This window comes from Amia ocellicauda, chromosome 6 (genome assembly GCF_036373705.1).
Source record: "Amia ocellicauda isolate fAmiCal2 chromosome 6, fAmiCal2.hap1, whole genome shotgun sequence".
NCBI lineage: Eukaryota > Metazoa > Chordata > Actinopteri > Amiiformes > Amiidae > Amia > Amia ocellicauda.
In genome coordinates this window covers 45,572,963-45,587,461 of record NC_089855.1, presented here as the reverse complement: position 1 = coordinate 45,587,461, position 14,499 = coordinate 45,572,963, and the positions used below count along the sequence as shown (strand labels likewise).

At 47.7% G+C, this 14,499-nt stretch overlaps 2 protein-coding genes across 5 annotated transcripts in view; one reads left to right on the top strand and one right to left on the bottom strand.

Annotated features, from left to right (window-relative positions):
- Positions 1-611: 611 nt before the first annotated feature.
- On the top strand, positions 612-12,722 carry chadlb (chondroadherin-like b). 2 transcript variants are annotated; one of them, XM_066707239.1, is made up of 9 exons: positions 612-959; positions 3,725-3,913; positions 7,270-7,464; positions 7,615-7,916; positions 8,021-8,522; positions 8,715-9,031; positions 9,719-10,091; positions 10,300-10,466; positions 10,750-12,722. In XM_066707239.1, exons 2-9 carry the CDS (start codon positions 3,725-3,727, stop codon positions 11,015-11,017), a joined length of 2,313 nt encoding a protein of 770 aa, XP_066563336.1. In that variant the 5' UTR covers positions 612-959; the 3' UTR covers positions 11,018-12,722. The 2 variants fall into 2 exon arrangements, with proteins under 2 accessions (XP_066563336.1, XP_066563337.1); XM_066707240.1 differs by lacking the exon at positions 612-959 and adding an exon at positions 2,996-3,162.
- Positions 12,723-12,866: 144 nt separating this feature from the next.
- The window catches only part of l3mbtl2 (L3MBTL histone methyl-lysine binding protein 2), a 39,596-nt gene continuing 37,963 nt past the window's right edge, over positions 12,867-14,499 (bottom strand). For all 3 annotated transcript variants that reach the window (XM_066707238.1, XM_066707235.1, XM_066707236.1), the window contains one exon: positions 12,867-13,653. In XM_066707238.1, the coding sequence (XP_066563335.1) occupies positions 13,496-13,653 (158 nt within the window). In that variant the 3' untranslated portion in view covers positions 12,867-13,495. The remainder of the gene's footprint in view (positions 13,654-14,499) is intronic.

Sequence of the window (14,499 nt, the reverse complement as noted above, 5' to 3'; positions counted from 1 at the left end):
CTGTAAGGATCTGTGTGAGGAAACCAGTGGGTTGGACTTTTCTTGAGCGCAGGTTTTTAACGAGCTGGACTTTCAGTGTGTTCCCCTCACCCTGCCCTTTGCAATCCCCCACCCCATCGCAGAGAGACACTGAGTCTTAATAAAGCACTGTTGTATTACACTTGCTTAAAATTGTGTGTCTGAGGTTATTTCATTCATTAGTGGCTTCACTGCGGTGAGTTGGGGCTGTAGGTATGGGATACTGGATGGAGTTGAGGGTCACAGAACATGGGAATAGGGGGAAATTAGCAGGCAGGGATGGACAAAGTGAAAGAATGGCAATGTGTTGGGATGGGGAGTAATGGAAGGATGAGAGTGATTGAGGGAGAGAAAAGGATAGGGATGGGGAGAGGATGCAGAATAGGACACGTTGTGAAGAACGGGGAAGAAGGTGGGAAGAGGGGAAAGAGCTGGAGAGTGACTATAGGACAAGGAGGGAGAAATGAGAGGGGGGTGAAGGAGAGGAGGAGGAGGAGGAGAAGCAATAGAGAGGGGAAACGAGTTCCACATACCGCGCCACAGACTCCGCGGCGAACACTGGCCGCCTTTGTGCGCCGTCCGCCTGGCCCGTGGTGCGCTGTCCCGGGGGAGCGCAGAGCCTCGCCAGCGTGGAAAATTACAGCTGTCGTTCATTTCATTCCGTATCTGTTCATTTGTTTACGTACCTCCCTCCCCACTACTATACCCCAGCCACGAGTATATTTTAACAGATATCCTACGCACTCAAAATAAAATATACCAATATTTTTAAGGCATAAAGAGGAAACTTGGATGACAACTTTGTTTCTGGTTTTTTTTTATATATAATTTTTCCCCCACTTTTGCCCAGGTAGACTCGCTCGCCGTCTCGCGCAGGCAGTTCGTCGTCCGCGTGCGGTAAAGCGGGAGCCACGAGAGCAGCCCGCGGACACAACGACACCGTAAGTCACCGTGAATAACCGGGCAGTGCCACTTACCAATGAATCGTGTGTAATGTTATATAACTGCACATATGCAATCGTATTATTATTGTTATTGTTATTATTATTAATTGGGATTTAATTATGTTATTGCTAAGCATACAGTGCGTGTCGTTTGACTGGTTTGTCCCACCCGCTCTTGAGTCTTATTTGGATTAAAGCACACCGTTGGATATGGATAGATAGGCCTGTATACATTACATTATATACATTATATAAAACATTCATTCTCTTTAAAATGTGAATACACTGTGCTGTTTTAAAGGGTTGCCATTGTTATTATTATTATTATTATTATTATTATTATTATTATTATTATTAGGCCTATATCTTAGATTGGTCTTCTTTCTACTAAAGTTAACTTTCTACATTCAGATTAACCGGGGGCTTCTACCACTTTAAGATGAATAAGTCTCAATTAATTAGCAATAGCCCAGTGCAGCTGGGAGCCGCGACACCTCTCTCTGGCGGTGGCGGCGCTGAAACCCGCTATTATGCGGCTGATGGTCATTATCGCCGGGCTGCTGCCGGGTCTGACGGGGTGGCGAGGAATGTCCCGGGGAGCTGAGGATTAGACCCGGCCTAATGAAGCTATTTCAAATATTTTAACTAGTCTTATCTGCCGCACAGACCCCCAACACACACACACACACACACACAGCACAGATACACACACACAAAGAAACACTCACACACACACACACACACACACACACACATAGCACAGATACACTCACACACACACAGCACAGATACACACACATACAGATACACTCACACACACTCACACACACACACAGCACAGATACACACACACACACAGAAACACACACACACACACACACACTCACACACACACACACACACAGAAACACACACACACTCACACAGAAACACACACACACACACACACACACACACACACACACACACAGCACAGATACACACACACAAAGAAACACTCACACACACACACACACACACACACACACATAGCACAGATACACTCACACACACACAGCACAGATACACACACATACAGATACACTCACACACACACACACACACACACACACACACACACACACACACACACACACAGAAACACTCACACACACACAGAAACACTCACACACACACACAGAAACACTCACACACACACACACACACACACACACAGAAACACACACACACACACAGAAACACTCACACACACACACAGAAACACACACACACACACACACACACACACACACACACACACAGAAACACTCACACACACACACAGAAACACTCACACACACACACAGAAACACACACACAGAAACACTCACACACACACACACACACACACACACACACACAGAAACACTCACACACACACACACACACACACAGAAACACTCACACACAAACACACACACACACACAGAAACACTCACACACACACACACACACACACACACAGAAACACTCACACACACACACACACACACACACACACAGAAACACTCACACACAAACACACACACACACACAGAAACACTCACACACACACACACACACACACTCACACACACACAGAAACACTCACACACACACACAGAAACACTCACACACACACACACACACACACACACAGAAACACACACAGAAACACACACACACACACAGAAACACTCACACACACACACAGAAACACACACACACACACACACACACACACACACACACACAGAAACACTCACACACACACACAGAAACACTCACACACACACACAGAAACACACACACAGAAACACTCACACACACACACACACACACACACACACACAGAAACACTCACACACACACACACACACACACACACACAGAAACACTCACACACAAACACACACACACACACAGAAACACTCACACACACACACACACACACACACACACACACAGAAACACTCACACACACACACACACACACACACACACACACTCTCTCTCACAGAGCCGTCTCAAATCACGCGGTCCGGATAAGGACTTTTGGGTCAGAAACTTCAGAAGCTTTTGTGTTGGACTGTATTTTCTGTTCTTATTGTTTGGAGAACGTGGAGCAGAAGCATCTTTCTGTCATTTAGTCCCGTTGCTATTACAGCGGCTCTGTGGGAAGGTAAGGTTGCACAGCGCTGGTCGTGTGCGATAGCAATGTTTGATATCAATATATTAGTTGTATGTAGTTGTTGATATCACTAATTCGACGAAATGTTAAAACGGATTAACATATAAAGGTCACATTTTAGCTGTTATGTAGAAGTAGTAGCAGTAGTACGTTTAGTAGTATTATGGTAATTGATATTATCCAAAATGAGACCGCAGCTATGTCCATCTTTTAAAATAAACTAGTAAATAATTAATTTCTGGAATCCGAAGATAAAACATACAATGTCATTTTAATAAACAGATGTGTAGATTTCTGTATTGTCCTCTCCAGTGCTTTGATATGGAGCAGTTTATGGTACTGTATGTTTCTGTAGTCTATAGTATATTTGTATTACTGCACTTTTGTAATGTTTGTGTAGACTGCATGTCTCCCTGGACGTCATTTATCATATATTCATTTTCGACTTGTGCGTGCGCTATTCAATTCTGCCAAACTATACTTGAAAACAGTATTAGAGATGCAATAAATGTTAACGTGGAGAAGAGTGACCCCTCTCCCACTCCCCTCGCAGATGAGCTCCCCGGCGCGGCGGCGTGGGTTTGTCTCCCCCGTGTGGCTGTCCGCGGCGCTGCTGCTGCTGCTGGGCGCGGCGCTGTCCGAGGGCGGCCGCTGCCCCTCCTACTGCATCTGCGACAACATCCAGCTGGCGGTGGCCTGTGTCAAGAGGAACCTCACCGAGGTGCCCGAGGCCATCCCGGAGGTGAGAGAGAGCGAGAGACGGTACTGGATATACTGTGTATACAGGAAGCACACACCCCTCAAGCACTTTTTTTTTTCAATTTTTGTTGTTAGCACCTGAAATGTTGATGCATTTGAATGTTCCCCCCACCCCCTTTGATTTACACAACCTACTCAATACTTTGAAAAGCAAGAGATATTCTATTGTAAAAACAACAGTTAAAGAAAAAAAAATGAAATGTGTTGGTTAGAGGCATTGGTGTAGGTTTGTTTCCAAAATTGTGGCGGGGGTGGGGGGGGGGTGCTGCTGTCTGTTCGTTGACATCCCGGCTCCCCACCACCAACCCATCCAATCAAAGAGATTAAGAATATGATGTTAATAATGAGAAGAACAAGAAAATTAACTAAAACCATATAGATTTTTATTGTGGCAGCATCAAGCCATTATCAATTTAAAATTAACTTAGATTTGAATAACTTAAAATTGCATGGAGGCACCTGTACACCAACCTTTCACTAGCTTAGGCTACATTTTAATAACTTATACATCAAACTAATAACGAAAGGCAACAATCTCCCATGCCCACTGACCCCAGCATCTAGTTCTAGGTGAAAATGTTTGGAGCTGTAAATTCCTGGCACATACTCTTCCTATCCAAAAGGTCCAGTTTTTCTTCATGGACGTGACCAACCACAGCACTGTTGATTCGGGTCTGAGACGTAGTTGATCTCAGCCATGTCTTGAGCCTCTGAGGGCTAAAACCTGTCTGCTTTGGCTGAGGAAACAGGGACAATTAACAGCAGCCTGACAGGAGCTAAGAACATAAGAATAAAAAGCCTGCACTTCTGTTGTCAGTTCTCTATGTTTCTCTGCGTCTTCAGCACTGGAGTTCTATGAATACATTGAAAGGAACATTTTTAAAGACTTGAATGTCGACTTTCCATTTTAGGTGACCGTGACATGCTGAATCACTGAAGGCAGAAGAATAATGTTATTTAGTAATAATCTGTAGTTAATATAGTCAACAGTACTGGAATCTAAGTTTGCTAATGTTGGCTTCGCAATAAAAAAACGAACTAAAAATAGCTTTCTCTTCGTATGGTTTAATAAGACTGATTTAGTCATTCATCTGGTACATTTTAATACAAAGTACGTTATTAACTTAGTGTTCCGATCTGCCATTATTAATAGTATTCATGATGACTATCTCTCCTTCCTGTTTTTCCACTTGACCCTTCTCTGGCACATTCCAAGTGTGTATAGCGGCAGACGGAAACATAATTTGCCCCTCTCTTATTCCTCCCCCACCTTTTTTCATCTGGCAGGTGCTCAAAATAAAAATCATTAAAATAACATTGAATCTAAACATTTGATCATGTGTGCCATCAGGAACCAATAAGAAGATTCTAATTGTTTTGTCATTGACATGTTCTCCTACATGATACATTTGATAAAACCAGCAAAAAACATTATTAGACATGAAAGAAAACGTAAAGAGGAAGGGGGGGTGGAACAACTAACTCCCATTTGTGACTGGGTCTCACATACATGTGACTTTTTTTTAATTTGAGCCGTCCATAAATTATTGGGGGACATTCCCCCCTAAACCTACTCCCCCGAGTCAGAACCACCTTTGGCAGCAATTACAGCTGTGAATCTCTACCAGGGTAAGTTTCTACCAGGTGTGCACATCTGGATTGTGCAATTTTGGCCCATTCTTCTCGGAAAAAGTGCTCTGTCAAGCTGGATGGGGATTGTTGGTTGACTCTTCAGGTCTTGCCACAGATTCTCAGTCAGATTCAAGTGCTTTGACTGGGCCAGTATAGAACATTCACTTTCTTGTTTTTAAGCCATTCCATTGTCACTTTCACTGTGTGGCTGCGGTCATTGTCCTGCTGAAAGGTAAATCTCTGTCCCAGTCTTAATGCGCCGTTTCCACTGGCGGACACCACTGGCTTAAGGTTTTCTGGGCGGTTAACTACCTGGTGCCAGACGTGGCCGTAAGCGTCCGTCACACCCAATAAGGACGGTTTCGCTTTCAGAAGCGGAGATGTGTGTTTGACTTGTAGACAGACAGGGAAGAGAAATGTGTCAGATACATTATGAAGTGCTGTGTGGGACAGTTTTATTAGCAGCTTGGAGTGAAATCCACATACAGAAACAATTGCTGCTTACAGTTAATGTCCGAACTTGCCGAACACGGATTTAACAGGACCTTGGTGAAGTGCCAGGACAAGTTAAAAAAACAAAACTGAAGAACAATAATTGGAGCGGTAGCAGCCAATTTTATTTTATGAACAACTGGACGGCCGTGAATGGTGTGCAGGTCTGTTGTACAACAGTTCTGCGGTGACCATGACCATGAACAAGATTTAGTTAACGTGTGCCTATTTACAAGTTAAACAAATTAATACGTAAATACAGCAGATCTGGGTTTCCCTCTACAACATTAAGGACTGGCTTAATAATTGCGTCCATAAGTCCATAAACGCCATGACTGAAACGTGCACACTTTAGTTAAATAACCTGCTATATTGTAGCTGCTGTTACTGTATGAATAATAAGTTAAGAGAGACAAGTTGTGCTGTTTAAAAGACATATCTACTAGCACATATTTTGATGATAATTACAATAATAATTAAAAAGCAAATATTAATTTTTATTGTTGCATGTGGAAACGTTTTCTTACGGTGACGTAATGCTTGTCTGAACATAATGTTGTCTATACACGTTTAGCTCTTCTTAATATCTCTTAACAGAAACGTGTATTTATTACGTTGTCTCCAATCATGTAAAGCAGACAGAATAAAATAGCCACAAAAGTCCTTTCCACTTCAGGCTGTATCACTTGTAGTGTTGTTCTCTGTCTTCGCTCTGCCTCCTTCCACAACAGGGGACGGACTTCACAATGGCCAAGTTTTACATAAAGGTCTGGCACAGGAAGGCACGGCACGGTACAGACTCTTATGCCAGTGGAACCGAGGCATTAGGTCTTGTGCAGACTGAAGCAGGTTTTCCTCAAGGATTTTCCTATATTTGGCTCCATCCGTTTTGCCCTCTAACTTGACACGCTTCGTAGTCTCTGCCAATGCAAGGCATCCCCATAACATGATGGTGTTACCTGGGTGATGTGCTGTGTTGGGTCTACTATTTGGCCTGAATGCTAATCATTAAACTTCTGTTTCATCAGACCACAGAATCTTTTGACACATCTTTCACATGTCCTGCTCTCAATTCAATTCAAATTCAAATTAATTTCAAATCAGTTTTCCCAAAGCAGGAACAGACAGGTCCAATGCTCAGGAACAGGGCAATTAGACATTTTACATAAGATTGTTGTACACACACTATGTATAGTGCCATCTCTCGCTCCCCAGGTCACCAAGAAGCTGGACCTGCGGGGCAATGCGCTGGGAGAGCTGCCCACGGGGGCCTTCCTGCACACCCCCTACCTCACCCACCTCAGCCTGCAGCACTGCGGCACCCACACTGTTCAGGAGGGGGCCTTCCGGGGGCTCGGCCGCCTGGTCTACCTAAACCTGGCGGACAACTGCATTGAGATTCTGTACCAGGTAGGCGTGGGTCAGGCGGGGCGGTAGGGGGCACTGGGGAGGATATAGTTTCTCTCTCTTCGTCTCCCACTCTCCCTTTCTCCCTTTGGGTTCCATCAAAGAAATGTAACTCTCTCCCTCTCAATCCCTCTCAATCCCCCCCTTCCTCAGGAGTCCTTTGACGGGCTGACCTCCCTGAAGCAGCTGGTCCTGGACCGGAACCGGGTGGAGGAGGTGCAACCCGGCGCCTTCTCCCAGCTGGGCGCGCTGAACTTCCTGAGCCTGGCCCACAACTTCCTGGTGTATCTGCCCGACATGGCGCTGCAGGGCCTGCAGGGGGCACGCTGGCTGCGCCTCTCCCACAACGCCCTCAGCACCCTGGCACCCGAAGCCTTCGCTGGCCTCCTCGCCCTGCAGAGGCTCAGCCTGGACCACAACGAGCTGCAGTTCTTTCCCACCGAGACCCTGACCAGGTGTGTGAGTGACTGTGAGTGTCTGATTGTCTGTGTCTCTGTGTCTGTGTGTCTGTAACGATTTTGTACAAAGTTGTATTTTTTTCTCCCCCCTCTCATTCAAGGCTGCCTGAGCTGAGCCGCTTGGAGATGGGCTGGAACCCGATGACCTACCTGGGCGAGGAGGCGGTGGCGATGCCTAAGCTGCGGCAGCTCCTCCTGGACCACATGTCCCTGCAGGACCTGTCCCACAGTGCCCTGCTGCGGGCTCCCCGGCTGGCCTTGCTGGACCTCAGCCACAACCAGCTGCGCGTCCTGCAGCCCCTGGACGGCCCCCAGCGGCTGTCCACCCTCAACCTGACCGGCAACCCTGTGCAATGCGACTGCTTCCTGCAGCCGCTGCGGGAGTGGGCGGACCGTTCCCGGCTGCGGCTGCTGGGGGCCTGCTGGGGGCCCCCCCACTTCTCTGGGGAGGGTCTGGACGCCATGCTGCCGGCTGAGCTGCGCTGCCCCTCCCGGGAGGCCATGGAGAGGGCCGAGAGGGAGGAGGAGAGGATGCAGGGAACCTGGCCGCCCCCCACTGCTGCCGGCCAGGGCGAGAAATGTCCCGAGGGGTGTGCCTGCCAGGTGAGAGGTGGTGGGGAGGGAAAGGGGAAGGAAAGTGGAGGAGAGAAGAGTTGAGGGCGTGGAGGAGAGGAAGGAATAGGATAGGAGAGGGGAGAAGGAGTATTGGGGAAGGAGATGAGAGTAGAGGGAGAGGGAGGAGAGAGTGGACCCCAGCCCTAAACTCTCTTCCTTCCCACTCCCCCCTTTCTCCAGCCCGACATCCACCACGCCACCTGCGAGGGGCGGGGCCTCACCAAGATCCCCCGCGGCTTCCCCCCGGACACCAGTCTCCTGGATCTCCGTGGCAACCGCTTCCACTACATCCCCGGCAACGCCTTTGGGGCGGGGCTTGGCCGGGCCGTGTCCCTGCACCTGCAGCGCTGCGGCCTGGTGGAGCTGCAGCCGGGGGCCTTCACAGGGCTCCGCAGCTTGGTATACCTGTACCTGTCACAGAACGACATCGCCGAGCTCACGCCTGAGGCCTTCCGGGGGCTGCCCCAGCTCACCTACCTGCACCTGGACAGGAACAGGTGAGAGAGGAGGGGGTTGACTCAGTTGTAGAGAGTGAGAGAGAGTTGTAGTGAATGCTTAGACAGTAGAGATGGCAAAGCAATATGTCCCTGCCTGCCAGTGAGAGAGCAAGAGAGACATAAAGACATGGACGGACAGACAGATGGACAGAGATACACTGGTAGCAGTGGAAGCCCAGAGAGGAAAGAGAATGTGGGCCATGGGAACAGGAGGAAGTGCAGGATGAGGCCCACTTCCTGCCGCACCACCTCAAACACACTGCCATCATCAGGGACACCCACTGCCACAGACTCGCAGGCCTGACCCCTGACCTCACCTTACTAAGCAGGGACAACTGTCTCACCATCCTGCCGGGAGCACAGAGGGTAGGGACAGCGGCTATGCCACTATGAGAGCCACTATGGGCTGGATGTACTAGAGCACTGCGCACGTTTAAGAGTGGTAAATCTAATGTTAGGTGAGCGGTACTGAAAACAAGCCATGACTTCATGAATCTTTAATTGTTTCTGCACTCTGGGTCCATGACACTGTGTTTACTGTGTGTACAACCTGTGTTTGTTGTTCCCATCACCCTGATCTTGAGCTCTGGGCCTGAATGTCTCGATTCTGGCAACACTGCTATCACTTAATCATGTCAATAAAGCTTTGTGGAATTGAATGATTAACCCCCTCCCTCTCCCTCCCAGGTTCACCCAGTTCCCAGTGACTGCCTTCAAGCTGCTGCCCAACCTCCTCTCCCTACACCTGCAGCACAACTCCATCACCAGGCTGGGGGAGGCGGCGCTGGCGGGGGCCCAGGCTCTGCGCGGCCTATACCTGGAGGGCAACCTCATCACCCGCCTGGCCCCCTCCGCCCTGGCCCCCGCCCCCAGCCTGGACACCCTGCACTTGGGGGCCAATCGGCTGACGGAGGTGCCCACCGCCACCTTCCACCACGCCCCCAGCCTGGCCGAACTCCGCCTTTCTGGCAACCCCATTCGCTGGCTGGGGCCCAGTGCCTTCCTGCCATTGGCTGGCAGCCTGAGGGATTTGTATCTGGATGGCATGGGGCTGGAGAAGGTAGGTGGGCAAAGAAGGGAGGATGAGGAGAGGAGGAAGAGGGAGAGGCACTAGATAGCGGTTTGATTAAGGAGCTGATTACAGTGCTGGGTTGTGTGTTGGTTGTAGATGTTTTGGTTTGTCGGTTCTTGTTGGTGGTGCAGTCTTAATTGGATACTGTCTTTTCTTCCTCTCCTCTCCCCTCATCCCCCTCTCTCTCTTTCCTCAGCTGTCTAAGGATGCGCTCTCAGGGCTGGGCCCCGGGCTGCGCAGTCTGCTGCTGGAGGGGAACCAGCTGGAGGAGGTTCCGGGGCTGCAGGGCCTGACTGGCCTGGAGCTTGTCAACCTGGCCGACAACCCGCTGTTCTGCGACTGCCCACTGCTGCCCCTGCGGAAGTGAGGGGGCAGTGCCACACACCTGGACACACTACCACATACTCCTGGACACACTACAACACACACACACCTGAACACACTACCACACTCCTGGACGCACTACCACATACACACACCTGGACACACTAACACATGAACACCTGGACACACTACCACACACCTTGACATACAAACATACACACACACCTGGACGCACTACCACACACACACACCTGGACACTCCTGTAGATCTGTATCTGACACACCTTTTCTATTCCCTCTCCTGCCCCCCATCCCTCTCCAGGTGGATAGAGAAAATCAACCTGAAGGTGCGGGCCACCTGTGGGAACCCCCCCGAGCTCCGAGGCAAGCGGGTGCAGGAGGTGCACGTCTTTAAGAGCTGTGCTGGGGCGTCCCCCCCACCCTCCACCACCCCACGCATCACCAGGACCCCCAAGACCCCCAAACCCCCTCTCTCCAAAGTGGCCCGGACCCCAGCAAAACCCCGGCGCAAAGCTGGCGCCAAGTCCTTGCCAGCGAGGCAGAAGCGGAGGAAGCCAACAGGGCCGTAGCAGATGTGCTCAGTCCTCCCCACCACCAGGGGGAGCTCTAGGACAGCCATGGCATCCACACCTGTTTCATTGCTGTCCGAACTGACCATTGGGCCGCCCATGAGAACTTTTTTTGGTATTATAGTTAAAACAGTTGGAGAGATCCAGTTCTACAGCAAGAATGCTTTAATGTCCAGCAGTTGTGTTTGTCATCCCCCCACAGACTTTTATAAGCTAGTTACACAATTTAAAAATAATAAAATAAATAAATAATAATAAAGGAGGAGGAAGTGAAAATAAACTAGCAGCTAATACAGATGAAATCATAAACACCATACACATAATTGACAGGCTGACGTTTTTCTTCTATTAAGACAGCAGAGAGACTTACACAGAAACACACACACAAGGACACACAGACTGAGTGAGACACACAGAGACACTGACACACGCAGATAGATTGAGATACGTAGACAGACTAAAAACAGACATGCAGAGCCGCTGGGTGCATACACTGTGAGTGTGTGTATGTATCTGTATGTGTGTATATCTGTGTGTATCTCTGAGTGTGTCTGTCAGTGTGTGTAAATCTGTGAGTATGTGTGTCAGTGTGTGTGTGTACAGAAAAATAAACCACAAAGTCTATTCCTGCAGACTGGAGCCCCTTGTGCTCTGAGAACCCCATCCTGCCTGTACAGTGGTCTGGGATCAGGGGCCTTCTGGCCACCATAGACCTACAACAGGAAAATGCACTTCTCTGAAGTCACATGGGACCTCCTGCCTCCCTCCCCACTCCATTGGAATCCTCGTGGCAGCTCTCCATCTGAACAGCAGGGGGCGCCTGGACGCAGCTAAAACTCCCTGCAACTTCCTCCAGTGTGCTTAACCGTGATGCCCTGTGAAGACACCTGGCTGTACTTTCTGCATATACATATATACACACTGACAGACACGCATACTCACACACCCCCATAGCAGGCAGCTGACGGCAGAGACTCGGCCCGTGTCTGAACTTCCCTTGGTCTAAACAGAGACGTGTCCCCCTTTGGCTGCGAGGAAACATTTCTGCCAACACCTCCAAGAGCTCCAAGCCAAATAAAACACTTAAAGTACCTCCCTTAACAAATCAATGAGGGGCAACCCCAGGGCAACCCCACATTATTGTATCTTATGACTTAAAGCTGGTGGCAGTCACGCTTCACAATCTCAGGGCGGGTGAAATGACTGTAAAGAAGCTCAGTGCCATGTTTCGGAGGGGCGCTCTCTATCACAGCACGTTACCGCAATAAAAACAAAAAACACCCTGTGAAGACCAATCCAGAATTCCATTCTCCCGTTTGTTCTAGATTCTAGTTCTGCCCACTGGGGAGAAGCCATTGGGCCAACCCAAATATTTATTTAAACAACCCCAACTATTATTATTATTATTATTATTATTATTATTATTATTATTATTATTATTATTATCATCATCATCATCATCAGGACTCCAGAGTTGCACCAGTTCCCACCAGTATTTCAAAGCCAATTTGCCAGTACAAATATTTCATATAATTCAACAAACCAAACTATTATTATTTTGATGATGATTTTGTTTGTAGGTGTAAAGGCTATGTTGATGGAAAGCTGTTTTGGACTTGTATTTTTCTCATAGCTGCCTGTTTAACAGCCTGTACAATCTGAGTTATTTAATAAAACGTGACCCGTACAGACACACTCACTCGAAGTAGGGTTTGTGAGCATAAACGAGTTTTATTATTATTCTTCTTTGGCGAGTATGAACCTACTGCTGTAACTCCACAATCCACTGTGACAAAATCTTACACACACAGAACCATACACACACACTCCCCCAAAGAACAAAAAAGTGTTAAACAAAACAAAAGAACAGTTTTATTATTGTACACTGTGCCCATGAGACACCCCTGCAGCTCCGTGTGGACATTCCCCTCTGTCTCCGACTGTACAGCCACTCACAGTCCAGTCCCAGTTTTACAGAACCTAATACTCCAGTGTAAAGATCCATATTTTCCCAGCATGCAACACTCCAAAGGTCTATTTGCCTTGTACACCTCAGGCGTGTTTGTGACCCGGGACCGGCGGAGGGGTGGGGCACCAAAACGAGTCAAAAGCAGTGCCAGCTGGACGGCAACAATTGTCGAAAAAGAACAGTCCTGGGGGTACACAAATATCCCAGCATTCATTGCGTCTTTTTTTTTTTTTTAGCTTCAACAACTCTGACGGGTGTGAAAAATGGGCAGCTTGAGAGCCACACTCCATGCCTCCAGGGTCCAGTACAGGCACCACAAGACCCCCAACCAAAATCATTGTCAAGCCCCCTTAATTGGCTCTGGTCGGTTTGCTCTGCCAAACTCAGGGATAGAGAGAGAGAGAGACCAGGGAACACTCACAACTGAGAGAAAATAAAAGTCTTCATTAACACAACAGCTCAATTAAGGCTCCTGGTTAATTGACTCCATTCATGGGAAGGGGCTTCAGTCACTCCCTGCTCTCCTCCTTCATCTGGTGCAGCAGCGTCTGCAGGTCCTCCGGCTCCCTCAGCAGTGGTTCTGAGTCAAGGGGCCTGGCTCTGGTGGGCTGTGGTGCCAGTGGCTCTGGCTCCTCCTCTTCCTCTACCTTCACCTTCACTGCGATGACTGTGTGCGAGAGAGCGAGACAATGTGGCAGGGTGTGTACATGAGAGTGGGGCGCTGAAAGACACATAAAACACTGACTGACTGATACACTGACCGAAGCACTGACTGACTAGGGTTGTCTCCAAACCTTGGAAACCCCTGCAAGCCTTACAACACTAAACCAAAATTCAGATGTCCCTCACAGCCTATATAAATTAAAACATTACATTTGTATACTACCCATTGCCTAAATAAAAGTTGTTATATAGAACTAAGTTCGAAACCATAATAAAAAGCCCATCAATTGCCACTGTCGTATCAGCAGGTATTGGACCAGATTCAATTTAAACAATGTATTTTGAAAATATATACGATTATACTGATATTTATTTTCTTCTGAAAGAGCACTATCCCCCATTTGCCAGCATGCCTGTGGACCACTGTGTTATCCTGTGTTATTGTTTCTAAATCCGCAATCTTTACAGCAAAGTGTTGTGTAATATAATGGAAATGTAAAACAAAACAAGTTGTTTCTACACATTTTCTGCTAAATGCACAGAAGACCCCCAAAAAACTTTATGTAAGCTGTGCAACTGAAAATTGGAATATCATGGAGGAACAAGCATTTTCCGGGATCATTTAACGAACATAAGTTTAAATTATTATGTGTTATTTATTAGGCTTAATGGGTCAATTGCATAGAACTGAAAGCAGCTCTGTACTAACTCTGCAAGATCGTTGCAATCGACCGATTATTATTATTTAAATTTTTTCGGTATAATAATAATAATAATGTATAATATTAACACAAACTCTGAACTGTAGAAGGTGTAGAAGGGAGTCTTTTTATTATAGTAAACTCAAATG